This window comes from Penicillium alfredii, assembly GCF_028826965.1.
Source record: "Penicillium alfredii strain IBT 34128 chromosome Unknown utg000007l_segment0_segment0, whole genome shotgun sequence".
NCBI lineage: Eukaryota > Fungi > Ascomycota > Eurotiomycetes > Eurotiales > Aspergillaceae > Penicillium > Penicillium alfredii.
Genome location: NW_026622704.1, coordinates 1,077,324 through 1,091,601, shown reverse-complemented (window position 1 = coordinate 1,091,601; position 14,278 = coordinate 1,077,324). Strand labels below are relative to the sequence as shown.

The 14,278-nt window shown below is 50.6% G+C and overlaps 1 protein-coding gene across 1 annotated transcript; it reads right to left on the bottom strand.

The window, feature by feature from the left end:
- Positions 1–1,070: 1,070 nt before the first annotated feature.
- On the bottom strand, positions 1,071–4,044 carry ura7 (small subunit rRNA maturation protein UTP4; the record flags this gene model as incomplete). The annotated part of the gene is made up of 4 exons (XM_056655666.1): positions 1,071–1,691; positions 1,748–2,641; positions 2,716–2,927; positions 2,988–4,044. The coding sequence occupies 4 exons, from the start codon at positions 4,042–4,044 to the stop codon at positions 1,071–1,073; spliced, it is 2,784 nt and encodes a 927-aa protein (XP_056511279.1).
- Positions 4,045–14,278: the final 10,234 nt, after the last annotated feature.

The following is a 14,278-nucleotide window of genomic DNA, read 5'->3' as shown; positions in this document are numbered from 1 at the left end:
GATGTACTGTGAGGCTATCTCATCTTCCGTCACCCAGGCGTTACTAAAGATGGTTTCCTGTCCGATGATATCCCAGATAGTCGTCGCCAAGCTCCAGATATCCGATGGATAGCTAGGCGGGATATCTGGCTCGAATTGGCTTCTGGGGTTCGATATGCTAGCGGAGTATGGCAGTCTCGCCCGAGTCGAAGTTCTGAGGCTGGCACAAAGGCTTCGCCAAGGTCGCTAAGAAGTAGACGCGCCTCGGGTACTGTGAGTTCTTCTGAAGCTTCTTTAAGGAATAGCGACAGCGGGACAACTGCTTTGGCTGGGACGTTCGGGGGGAGCGGCTCTCCGCTACATCGTGTAATAGGAACTGTTTCAGGTTTGCCGTACTTCTCATATAGTTGTTCGATGGAAAGATCGTTGAAATTAGACGGAAGCTTGAGCAGAACGTTGTTCAAATGTAGATCTAAACCATGAGAGCCCAACATTAGCCTAGTTCGAAGAACACAGAGAGATATCAGTAGAGATTATCCCATACCGCCATGCACAAGTTTGTCTGCAATGTAGTATCGGTCATGCCATGCAGTGTGTCCCCCGATCATGACAGGATGGTAGCCTCCCGGCTCGTATTCTTCGAGGGTCTCCACGTCTCTGATCCAGTTGTACTCGATGCACGTTGGATGTTTAGCTCTGGTGGAGCTCAGCCGGGAGAAAGAGCTACGTTGGAACCTTGAATTGGAATTGCCCAAGTGAGGGTGAATATCGTGCAATCAAAGGGGCCGAACACTCAATTACTCGAGCGCAATGTGGCATGATTGTTCGAGCAGTCAGCAAGTGCGCAGGGAAGAGGAAAAAAGAATAAAGATAGGGGATCATCTGTGCGGAATACTGCTAATCCGGGTAAAACAGCCTGCAAAAGGCGATTTGTATACCTTTTTGCCAACCCATCTTGGCTACATCTACTTTATTCAAGCAAAAGTTGCTGGAAAAGGCATGTATTTAGAATCCCTGTACAAAGCGCCCGGATATCCTGCAAGGATGCACGATGACAATACATAAAGAACAACATTGGAAACCCCGCTGCTTCACTCATAGTCCCTCACATAACGACCCGGTAGCTCGACATCCCACATGGGCCGCTCGACCACAGCCACCTCGAGGTTCCCACTGGCGGGATCCTCAGCGAGAGTGTTGAGGGGCACGATACCGAGGATATCACGGTATTTGTAGGTGTGCCACCAGCGGCGAGCAGGCTGGGAGGATGTCACAGGGACGAGTGCCTTCGTTGGGGTATCGGACAGCCCGTTAGCGACGGCAGAGGTAAAAGATTTTTTCGGGGTCCCGTTTGACAGAGCAGCACCGTTCTCGCCTGTACCGCCCGTCTCACGGCGTAGACGGGCCAGGTTCGTTTCGTTGGTCGCTGCAAAGACCTCGTCGTACTCGTAGGCTTCGTCGTCCTCGCCCGGCACACGGGGCCGCTCTTGGTCGAGCGAAATCCACTCTCCCTGCGACTCGTCGCTTCCGACAATCTTGCGGACCTTGGTCCCGAAGTGGATGTCCGCCTGGGATTGCGGGATGCGGTCTCCGGCACCGCTGTTGGGCTTCTTGCGTCCGTTCTCGGTCTCGCCGTCTTCCTGAGCATCGCGTTTTCGTTTCGAGGCCTTGACCAGCTGGCCTGAGCCCTTGCCTTCGTCGGCGCCGGCGGTCTCGGCTTCTGCGTCCCCGGGGAGGGGAAGTCCTGGAGTAGATCGAACATCCACACCCACGAGGTCCCATACAACCACAGGCGCTCGCGGCCCTCGAACAGATCCCACATGCAGCCCATGGCTCGGTCTTTCACGCCCCGGAATTCTGCAGGTAAATACGCCTTCGGGTTGCGCCGGGACCAGTCGGACAGTTTCCCATCCAGAGCATTGAATTCGATCAGTTGGTGTTCGCTAGTGAGCACCATCAGTCGATCCTCACCCTGGTGCGCGTGATCGGCGCCATTGCTCAGGGCCTTTTTCGGAGAACTGTGCGGACGGAATGACAGCAGGGTGATTCCTGACTTCGTGCGGGGGATGGGCGACTCTGCGGCAGCAATCTGCCAGCGCTCGCCCTCGATTGCAACGTCCTCGTCCTCGTCATCGGAAGAGTCGTCGTCAGATTCCGCCGTTCCCTTGCTCTTCTTATTCGAAGCACCGAATACGGTTGCAGTGCTGAGCTCCCAAGTGTCAACACACCCAGAAAGATCCCCAGCGGCCAAGATCTTGCTGTCATCAGAAAAGACCACAGTGCGTATCATGCGCTCGTAATCACCCAACGTCCCGTGAGAAGCCTTTTCATGCCGTGTGTGCCGTACAACCCTCTTGAGCTTGAGAAGGTGCGACAATATTTGGAGTTTATCACTGGCGACAGAGGCGGGCTGGATCTTGGCCATGTAGACATCACTGTTGGGTCGAATCACACACAGCCAGCGACTGTCCGGGGATATGGTCACAAGACGCGCGCCTTCCTCGGAGAGAGCTTTAGAGACGTCGATCTTTTGTATCCGCAGAGCGCCCTTCTCGTCACCCTTTCGTCGACGGACTGCGAACAGCTTAACATCGGAGGTGGTGGCGACAACGAGGAGTTTGCCGTCTGCAGATAACATGGCCGAGGTGATATGCTCTTCGCCCTAAACAAACAATTAGCAAAGATTCAACTGTTTTCAATCTTAATGATTCTTACCTGAATCAAAACTTTGCCTACCAATCTATGCCTCTGGCCTTCAATGTTCTCATACAATGATGTAGGTCCGCGAGAGATCCGCCAAAGGCTAATCTCTCGATCCCAGAAGCTCATCACCAGCCGGGATGAAGGTGAAGAGGCGAGCTGGGGAATTTGTGGCAGACTGGAAAGCTTCCGGTGGTGTTCTTTCCCAAATTCACGCAGCGGCAAAACAATCGGGGTGGCATCGGGACCTGTAGACACATAGATAAGCATTTGGTCAGAGCTCTAAGTCGTGGAGTCAAGTCACATACCTCCAGACACGGCGATGCTGATATCTTTAGTCTCGTAGACGGCAAAAGTCTTGACATCGTGCGAATGGTATCGTCGATGCATAACCTCTGCCCATCGACTTTTCTTATCACCCTTTTCGCCCTCTTTCTTGCGGTAGACCACGGTCCTCTGATCCGCACCGCCACTAACAACAGTATCTCCATTGGCGCTGACAGCCACATCAAGCACATCGGCCAAGTGGCCCTGTATGCGCTGAATGAGCGAGTAGTTCTTCGCATCCCAGAACCGGATTTCACCGGCTGAGTCGCCCGAGACAATCGTTCCATCCGGCAGACACTTGACCGACCAGACCAAAAGCTCCTTCGGGCCACCCATTGGACCCTTTCCAAGCGAGATCGTCCGCAGCTGCTGACCAGTACGAATATCAAAGAGGCGGATAGAGCTATCGGCGTAACCGGCGACAATAGTGTGACGGTTCTGGAAGGTAACGCTGAGGACGCGAGCTCGCTTCGTCGAGGGACGCACCAAGCGCAGGAACTTCAGGTCGGCATCGGCCGTCGATAAGATCACAATCGAGCCGTCCGCGCACCCGGCCGCCAGATGCTGGCCCGTGAACTCGCCCTCGGCCGGTGGCTGCAGCTTCCCATCCTTGCTCCGCCGCGTGGCTTGCCACCGCGGCTGCGCGGCCAAACACCAGATCTCGCCGTAGTTCCCGCTCGAATGGCGCAGCGGGCGGCCCTGTTCCAGATCCCACTCCGTGACCACGGTCGAGTATCCAATGCTGAACAAACGGAGTTTGCCCGGTAGCTTGGCGCCGTCGGGGCCGTCCTCGGCGGGGTCCAGCGTCCAGGTGAGTCCTTCGATGCTCCGGTCTTTGCCTCCACGCAGCACGGTCTCCTGGAACCATGCGCCGCGCAGCGGGTTCCATATCTCGATGTCGCCGTTGGCACGGCCGATCGCAAGTCGAAGGGTGGGCACGCCTCGCCCGGCAAGGTCTGCGGATGGAGGGTGCGAGAATGCAAGCGCATTGATCGCCTGTGGGTTATAGGACACGAAACGGCAGCGGTGGATATCCATGGTGGGCGAAATCAAGCCGAAGCTTTCTTTTCTCTCTTTTTGGCCTTGGATGGTTTTGGTCGAATAGACGTGGAAAGAAGAGGCGCTGGAGATCAATTCAAATTGTTCCAGCTCTAGCTGCACAGCCAACCCTTACGCACTCATCTCGTATGTCCAATATTGGTGATGAAATGCCTGGTGCTGAAGCTTGATCGGCGGCTTGTCGCGCGGTCACTTTTTTTTTCTGTAGATAATTTTCAACGGTCGGAATATCCATATAGGTAGAGTTTGTCCGGTGGTCACGTGTAGTATGTGTTTGACACCTAGATTTCCAGGCATGATTTAGACAATAAGATGGACTGAGTGTGAATGGACTAAGTTAGGGCACTGAACAATCTATGGTTGTAATCATACCTTGCACATGAGGAACCAACTAGGTTTTGGGAATCTGGACTGTGTCCATGTCTTCTCAATTATCCACCGCTCTACGAGCAAGCTCAACTGAACCACAGCAATTAACCCGAGGTAAGACAAACCATCCTCGACATCAACGCCGCTAGGTATTGACTGTATGTGTTTGTATGTGTTTTCGCAAATGATTGTCTCTTATCCAGATACTAATTTTTTTACAAGGGGGAAATTCCTAAATGAGAAGGGCTGCATCTGCATTTCCAGGGGCAAAGCTCGTGCAACCCGAGTGACAGGCTGACGGATCTTGAACTTTCCGTAGTCAACTCAACATCGCCGACAGGGTATATCTTTTTCAAATCCATCAATTGGCGAGGAGCGGTCAGCGCTTCCGTCGATCGGTCCACTTATAGACCTGCAGGCGGCTGCCGAATGCGAATCCAGACCTGGTCGTGTCATGATTGAAGATAAGAAGTGCGATGCCATTGCACATCCAATCGTTTCCTTGCGTGTCAGGTCCGGTCGTGTGGGATGTAAGTTCCAGTGGTGTGGATTGCTCAGAGTCATTGTTGACGATGTTCATGCTGTACCAAGTCAGTGTCGAGAAGTAAGGGCCTGTATGACCATGATCTTCCCGTGTAGACAGACGTGGCTGAACATGGTCAGAACGAGCACATTAGTCCTCGGCCAATCGTCATGCGAGAGAGGCCTCTCCTCCAGTCTTGGAGGGGTGCAGACAATCTCTGTCCATCAGAGGTGTGCCACGTCAGAAGCAGCCCCCATTCTCGAATAATACCTTGATACCTTGAATAGGGTGTGGCTGGCCTGGGGGAGGGGGACCATGAGCGTGGTTTCCTGATGTATCAGATTCCAACCAACATTGTGGCATCGGGACATCTTATAGGCCACGCGGTGCTTGACATTGCAGAGGGATGGCCCACATGCGATCGCAGCGGCAACATGTCAATGGGCAAGAAAAGTAAGCTAAAGGACGAGTGAAGGGCTGCCATGAATAACCTGCGAGTTTGATTGGAGTAACACGGCAAGAGAGGGGGTGAGGAGGGGAGAGAATGCGTGTGCCATTGCTGCTCTCTCTCTCTTCTCTCTCTCTCTCTCTCTCTCTCATTCATCGTTGAGTGAGAGTCGGTTGTGCCATCGCGGGTATTTTGATGCGATGGTGGCGCTGCCAGCACCCCTCCATTTTCAGCTGCGACCGGCAACCCCGGCCCTTCGAGGTTGCCCGACAAGGTGCGGGGTGGCGTCAGCACGGGTTCGAGCGCGCCTTCGGGGCACAAATGCGACGAGCTCAATTCCAGCCTATTCCGGGGGAGCACAGAGCAATACGATGCGATGACGATCATCGGGCGCCAGATTTTCCCATTATTGGGAAATCCGAAGCTCTCTCTCTCTCTTTCACGAATGGGCAGCTCTGAACCAGGGCTTATCGAACTCAATTCGAAGAACTCGTTTGGTCCCGGAGATCGGCTCCACCGCGTGTCGGCACAGCTGAATCCAAGACATCTCGTTGGATCTCCCTTCCCTCCGGTTCGAGCTTTTGGGAGGGAACTCGGCTGAAATGAACACTTAGTGCCATTTGTGTTTGCCTAAAATGAGTGAAGATCGTGGAAGATAGCGTGCGATCGCGTCGTGAACTTAGCTTCCACGATCGAGACTGGCCCTCGGAGGCGAAGATACCGGATCGATCAGCAAATCCGAGATGGCCCAATCCACCGTGGCAGGTTGCCCATTTAAGCGAGCCCAGTGCATGTGCTTGAGACTATCCAAAGCCACTTGATTTCTCGATAGCTGATTGTAAGAGAGATTCGATGGAGTCCCAAAAACCACAATTCTCCATAGCAAGTGAGAACATCAAAGCCATGGAAGATGCAAGATACGCACACGCAGAAGTGTGGGACGCAACTCCGATGACGGCATAGCGTGGACCGAGGCAGAAAATAACTAAGATGGGGCGCCTGAATTTCACGGCTCCTCGCACCTGCAGGGAGGGAAAGGGTTCGAGTGTGAGTTTGGAGAGCCTTGCCGTGTTCAGTACCCAAGTCAATCGAGGATCATAGACAACTGAGTCGCTGTTTGCCCCCAAGCCACTTTATCCCATTTGGGACCAGTACGAAGCATAATACGGCTCCCGGTGGAGTCGCTTTTTGTTCGGGTATTCTCCACTCTAGTTTCTTGCGCTAAACTAGACAGAGCCCTAGTGTATCGAATAGCCTTACTCCGATTACCTTGCCGGTTTCAATGGGCGTGTTTTACCAATACACAGCAAGCAGCCGTGGTGAGAAGTTCACTAGTGGAAGTATCCTTGTCGTTTGAAAGAAGATAAGAGAATGACTCGCAAGCAATATAAAGAAATTTAATATATAGATATATATCGCTCTAAGAGGACGTGCTGCTGAGACAAAATAGCTGTACAAGTATGCATGTATGTTAAAGGGGAAGAAACGAACCCAAGCCTTGAGCCTCCACAGCCCCAGTAGTAGCGTGGCTTTACCCAAACAGGCGATCTTGTGCGCCAATTTACGTTGCTAGTTAGCATCATCCTTATTCGCTGTGGCCCACGCGAAGAGTTTGCAAATAGCGCGTGTCCCTGGTGAATTTGACTTGAGTATTACAGCTAATCACGAATCAAAAGAATACTGTAAAAGAGACAAAGAAAGAAAAAAACTCAATTTGAGACCCTAAACAAAAGTCATGACGCCATGCCCAGCTCCTAAGAATAGAGGAAGTGGCTCCGGAGATTAAGACCAGCATCGGATTTTATACTTTCACCTTCCAAGGCTGTCTTGATCATTCTATGACATCCTCCTGCACCTTGTCCACCACCCAAGACCCTCCCTTGACTTAAAGATTCAAACGGCGAAAAAAATGACTGATAGAGTGGAGTGGTTCCCACTCCGACGGAAGAAGAAATTTTCTTCTTGACAGCGGAGGGCTCTCCGCAGAGGGGCTTGGAAGGGATTTTTTTCCACCGGTCTGTATACACGGTTTTTTTTTTTTTTTTTTTTTTTTGCTCCGATACTGTACGATCCTTTTCGCTCCAGGGTATCAGATAGACAATGAAATATCCTAGCCGTTTCCCAGCCCTTTCTATGACGTCGAACATCTGCCCAGCACCTAATAGTAAAAGAGGTGTTTCAAAAGAATATAGTTGAGGTTTTCCTAGCTTGCTGCTATTGGTTAAATACCCAAAGAATATACCAAAGCACAACCTATACTCCTTGCCCTCTTGAGTTCTAAATTAGTTATCTTTCTACAGATAAAAGACCTGAATTGCCAACCTCCTACGCGTACAATACCCGCTACTTTCCGACCCCCGCCACCATCACTCTGTTTTTCACGTCCAATGCCACAGTGGAGCGGAAAATGTCAAGAGGAGCGGGGCGGAACCAAAAAAAAAATTGTGTTTCTATGCATTACAGTAGTCAACCCCATTAGAACTATGTATGTTGCCCCAGGGCACCGTACTTTTGGAGGGGTAGAAAAAAAAAAAACGGTCGGGTCTCGTGGCCGACCATGGTTTTTGGGCGCCGGAACGGCCCTGGATAACCACCGTTGGTGGAGTTCTGGTTAGACACTCGGGAAAGACAGGATCTTTCCATGGTTGGCGGTGCCCGGAAAAACAGAGTGGGAACGTATCCATGTTCGAGGTCGAAAAAGCGAAAAGAAAAATCCTGCTCCTACAGCTAAACTAAGTGGGCTGTATGGTTTTGTGATACTGAATCTTGCTGTATATACTACTGCACGTCTCGGAAGACTTGGATACCTACGGTTGATACTAGATGTACTATGTACTATGTATGGATTGTATAACATATAGTGGGCAATCAACTAATCATCTGATAGCTGATAGAGTATCATACATTGTCTAAACCAGAATCTCAAGAAGCCACTGGGCCAGCTTGATATATCAGCGCAAGCCTATCACGGCTGGCAGCAGGTATTCCGCCCTATCCAGCAAATATTCCATGCAAAGGGTAGATCATAATCTATACCCTAAACTCGAAGAGAAGCCTACATGTACCCTCAAACAAAGTAGCTGCACATAGATGGCTGCGTCGATCAATGCACGAACCCGAGGTTCATCCACTTCTGGGGTGAGAACTGCCGAGTTGTTTGCGAACTCGCCACCGGGTGATGTCTACATATTGCGCGGGGAAATCTCTCCCTTGCAGAGAGAAAAGAACAAAAATTAAAGAGATGAGCGATGCAGGGACAGAAGCACAAACAACGTGGGAAGAGTTGAACCTTGAAGCAAAGGAGTAAATTCCTGGCTCCTGATTCGCCTATACGTAAGGAGAGAGACAGATCTATGAAAATCTCACTGAAACTTCATCCCCAGGGTCAGATCTCGCAGAAGTCGGGGAACCCCCTAACCTATAGAGCGAATAAGATGCTTTGGATCCAGATTTAGAGTTGGTCCCTAGAATGAGAATTGGAAATACTTGCTTTTCCTGGGATATCCACAGAACAGAGAGCTTTACCCCATGCTTATCAGGAATCGACCATTCCCTTTCAGCAGTGATTATTTAGTGTTGATTAGTTATGAGTTCCTACAGTATATGCACTCTATATCGTCCAAGTAAGTGATTAAGCAAAGTGCAATGCAAATGCAGATTGGTCACTGAGATTTCCCCTGTTGCCGAAGCTATTAGGAGTAGGACCGACTAGTCGCTGGGCCCTCCGGATTCCATCGTAGCCGCGCGCCTTGGAAACACCTGGCATGCAAATATGGTCAGGAAATTTGAAACCTCTTCAGCAGGAATTGGAACAGATTCACCTAGAAACAATAATAGCGGGATTTATCTAGAGTCATCCCCTTTGCCAAATCTCCACCACCCTTTTAATCATGGACCGGGCGGGCGCATTCGGATGTACACCTGTCAGCGACTAGTTTCCCAAGCCATTTAGACTTGGGTTCTTCTAGGGTGATTTTATTACGGAGTGTGCTCGCCTGCATCTCTCGGTTGCCCCAATCTCCTGCATGAGTTTGTCCGCCTTGCCCACTCCCCCCCTTTTTTTCTGGTTTCTTAGGGTCTTTGCCCCTGGACCAATTTTGTAAAGTCGGCGCCCAGTCTAAATGACTCCCAAAGATCGACAGGTCAAAGCTTCGGGATATTGTTCAAAATTGATTCAGGAGGTGTGTACGGAGTATGAGATTTGGATTCCGGCTGGTGGGACAGAATCCTGATCGAAGGCTGCCTTGATATTACGCGGGTGGTACAGTCTCGGTTCTGGCCCCTTTTACTGTATGGACATATACAGGAGGTTGGGTGTGTATTGATTTAGAAGCTCGAGTTTCAGTTTGTTTGAATGGGGGTTCGGAGGTAGCTGGGCACAAGTAAGATTGGCATGCATGATTATTTCCATGGAATCCTCAAGTCTTACCTATGTTGGCTAGTGTATACTCCCCAGGTTGCCCCAGATGCAGTCCCGGATGCCGTTGGGTCGAGGCGTGTTGAAACTTGATCGGCGCAGTGTATGACCCCTAAAATAATCAATTTCAAGGGGAAAGCACTGTAGAAATTACTATTTTTGGTGAGCGGATCGCCTACATAGTATGGGCGGTAGTCCAGGTACAGTGAATCCCTGGCATGTCATGATGTGGACTCCGACCAGTCGATCCTCCGAAATTCATTCGGCCTTGCAAATTGACCGAGGGCGATTTGTCCTGCATTTCTGGCTCAAAGTGGATCGTCCCCTTGCGTGGGTTTGCGTCGCACAGAATTCTCGGTTTCTTCCAGTCTCATACGAGGTGATGGGTAGAATTGCTTGGGCAACTGGAGAATCAAAGAGAGAGAAAGAAACAAAAAAAAATCGAATTGAATCCGCATTCTTCGAGTGTTTGGGAGCATATCTATCTACATCTACAACGGAGTCTATGGGCATGCAGGGTATATGTAGCAGGCCGAGTACGGATCACTTTCCTCGAATGCATCACACATTGAGAAACGGTCGAGTCGCATCGAGCTCATTTCCTGTCTAGGGAAGTGGCAGACATTCTACCCTTGGGGAGGACCTTACAGAGTACACTCACTCAGTCACTTGTAAGGGAGGAAAAGCAAGGAGAGGCCCCGCAAAACCGCCGAGTCACATTGATAGGGCAAGGAGACGGGAATTTCTGGTTCCCCTTGCCATAGAAATTGACTCTCTGGAGTGACGTGCATGACTTCTGTCAAGCCAGGCTATTAAATCGTCAATAGTCAATACAATAGCAGAGAGAGAGAGACATCCTCCAAACCTTATTGAAGCGAATCCAGTGCGTCGCCCGTGTATCACCGGTGCGTATGTGGGGGGAAATTGATTGGAAAAGATGATCCCCGAAAAAAGAAAGGAGAATAGTCAAATAGTCTCATCCTTACGCGAGATCATTTCATCCGAGCCGTGTCGACGCGTTGAGATACACGCGATAGGCAATCACGATATTTTCCTCCCAAAGAAGGGAAAAAAGGGGGGGAACAACAACGTGGGCCAAAATTGGTTCTGGGTCCCGCGATAGAGAAACCTGGTTTGCGACTTTGAATCCCCACATGGACTTTCCGGAGAGAGAACCAAGGAGAGGCTCGGGAAACCATGGGGCAGAGAAGCCAAGCGCAAATCCCACAGCTCAGCTGGCAATGGTCGCGATGAAGTCAAGGGCACCTTAGTCTGACGGGGGGGGTATCTGCTCTGGGCCAGTTAGGGACCACAGACCCTGCGACGCGACCGTCGCGGGCGTTTTTTGGCTCGAGGGGGAAGCGCAGCCAAGCGATGACGAGCCAACAAGATTGCAGTGGGAAACAGATAGTCCCTGGTACGCGAGTCGATCGGAGTGAGCTTTTTTTGGGGCCGGTTATGAAGGTGCCATACATGTACTTGTACCTAGGTATCTACTGTATCTACTGTAGGTACAATGCTCTACATGTTTCAAGATGAGAAGATCTGGGCCGTACAAAGTACTGTATATTGTAGGTACGTACAATTCAAAGGGATAAAAAATCAAATGGATCCGGCGATCTCTCCACCAAGTGCTGTATTTGGTGATTTTCGAGAACCTCGTCGCTAGTGCTGGCAAAATGACTGGGTCGCGGCATACAGTCGAAAACACAAACTGGGTCTGGTCTTGAATAGGGAGGCAATACATGGACATGAGATGCTACAAAGATAGATACTCCCTAAGTATATACTGTAGATAGAATCATCCGCTCTTCCGACTTGCACCTCCCCTAGACTACACAGCTACAGCGACCAAGATCTCTCTGAGAGAGACCCACCTATACGTGTAGAGCGATGGGTAAAGTACCCAGTCAGAATATGGCCCCGTTTCCATTCCTGTAAGAGCAAGGGCCGCTCAGACCTCAGGCAGGATATTCCTGGAGAGGTGAGCGGGAAGTTGGGAGACAGGATAGCCAGGAATACCCTACAGCTTATCCTAGAACCACTCCAACCTTGTTGCTCTCATGTCCTACACCTACAAAATACATCAAAATGTACAATTGCCCATGGCCCTGGGAAAGTTAGGGTAAGGCTCCACCCATTATACCCGAATCGGTGCGAGTGGAGAGGCCAGGTACGAACGTAACTTACCACCTCCTTTAAGTATAATGTTATAATGTACACAGGTAGAGACAGAAATGCAGTTTCAAGCAGATTTGCAATGTCTGGTTTGAAACCTTCTGTCTGGTCTGTCTGAACTCTACGCATCGTCCTTGCAGAGCCCTAGTTGTGACGTGAAATTACACCTCCCCCTCGTGAGGGATACACGTCCGAAGCCGTGAGCCTGCGTAATACTGTATGTACCTTCAATACTGCAATACCAACCTCCCTCAGCCTCTGGAAATACACGGTACCCGCCGAGAGGGTATCTCCGTGTCTTTTGTCTCAGCTTCCTGAACCTCTTCCTTTTCTTTTCTTCTTCTCCCACACCCGCCTGGAGTGAGAAAGTGAAAAACCCTCCTCCTTGTACCTCCCTTCTCTTCTTCTTCACCCTACCCTTTTTTTTTCTTCTTCCCTTTTTTTCCCTTTCCTCCCCTTGCCAATCTTGTGGAGAGATCGTGGAGAGTCTGGTCGTTTGGCTGAATTGAAAGTGGCATTCCAGCAACTTCCAATCAGCTTGCAATTAGCTCTCCTTGTCGAGTCGGATTTTTCCCTTCGATCTTGACATTCCTCCCCTTTCGACGTTTGTTAGCTCAAACGGCGAAACCCTTCGTCCTGTCCGCCGGTGCCCTCCTGATCCTCCGGACCCCCCGACGATCACACCCTGATCCAGCTCCTGCCGGTTAGACGAGCGACAGCGTGGGAACCTCGATTCATCTTTTGGATGATAGAGACATACTCTGTGTTGTCGGGATTGTATTGATTCTGGGCGTCATTTGGGTGAGTGGAGAAAAAAAAATCCCTTTTCATGGGGGGAGTATGGGTCGACATCGAAACCACCCCAAAGGATATACAGACGAAGCATTGTTGGGTTCCTGTTCTAGAGGACGCACTGGAATTATCGCGGCAATATGCCCATGCTCCATGGATGCGGGTGGATGGTGGGCCAACGGGGTTGGTTTATGTGGTTTTGATATCACCGTATCCCCCCCAGAGCGCAGACTTGTCAAGAGCCCAGAAGCCCTATCACTTGTGATCAAAGCAATGGATAAGCCAAGCCCTGGATATGGTTGTCAAAATTCACCCTGAGGGAGGCATGGTTTTGGGGAGACAGAACATGAGGGAAAAAAATATGCCATCCTCGACTGGCATGGAATGCACCAGTCCACAAACTGGATGTTTTGTCTTCCTAGGGCCTGGCTTGCTGTTCAATTTGAATGGTGTCCCTCGTCCTCTCGTTGGCGGGAAGGGTCAAATCCAGGGGGTTCAGCGAAGATCTTATACAGTTGCTAGGCATACGGGGCGACGATCCATGGGCATTGCATACCTCGCAAACAGGCAGTTTCTCAGCAATTGATCATGAACATCGTGCCACTGACACAACGCTGGTTTCTCTAGGATTTGTTTCCTGTCGACTTCGGTACTATTCCACCATTTTTTATGTGTGGATAACCCCAAGTCGTTGAACGACCGTCCCATCTTCGACCTCGTGAATCAATCGACCGGATATCATCCAGTCACACGTTAATTCGTGCAGAGTACGTGTCGGATCATTCTTGTTGCATGTTCCCTTTTCCCCCCTGACGATCGTGAAGCCCCCCCCTACATAGGGTTATCCTGTGCCTGCACTCCACATTCCGCAGCAGACTCCGGCCCTAGGGGTGAAGACGTTGACTCGGGCTTCATCTCTTGGACTGGCATCCTACAGAATCCTAATTCAACGGATCATTCCTGTGTTCGTGCCTAGCCTAGATGCCAGTCTCGCCGTCACGGTAAGGGTTGCATTGTGCCCTCTGCCCGAAGGCTCTTTATCTGGGTTAGTATTTACTCCTGTGGAGAGGCCGTCACCCTGCTGTCCAGGCACTTGATATCAGATGCTTCTGCTTCCCACTTGCCTCTTCACACTCTTTTCTCACATCTGCCTTCGTTCCCTCTTGCTTTAATCTTAATTCTTAATCACTTGACGCCGGCCTTCTCGCTAATACTCTAATTTCTCTTCACAGCTCTCGCCTTGGAAGACTTCTACCCCGGAAATCCGGCCTGTCTTCACTTCCAGCATTCAAGACTATCGTCTCGACGCTGGCCCACTCCTTAATAGTTCCAACTACTTTCCAGTCATTCATTTCCACCTACTAATTCAACGACTGTCACTCTCTTCACTCCGTCGTTGCCTGATAGATCCAGTTCTTCAGGTTTCACTCATTGCGATATCTCAGCAAAGCTAATCACCTTACCCGTCGACTCGAGTCCCTCGACA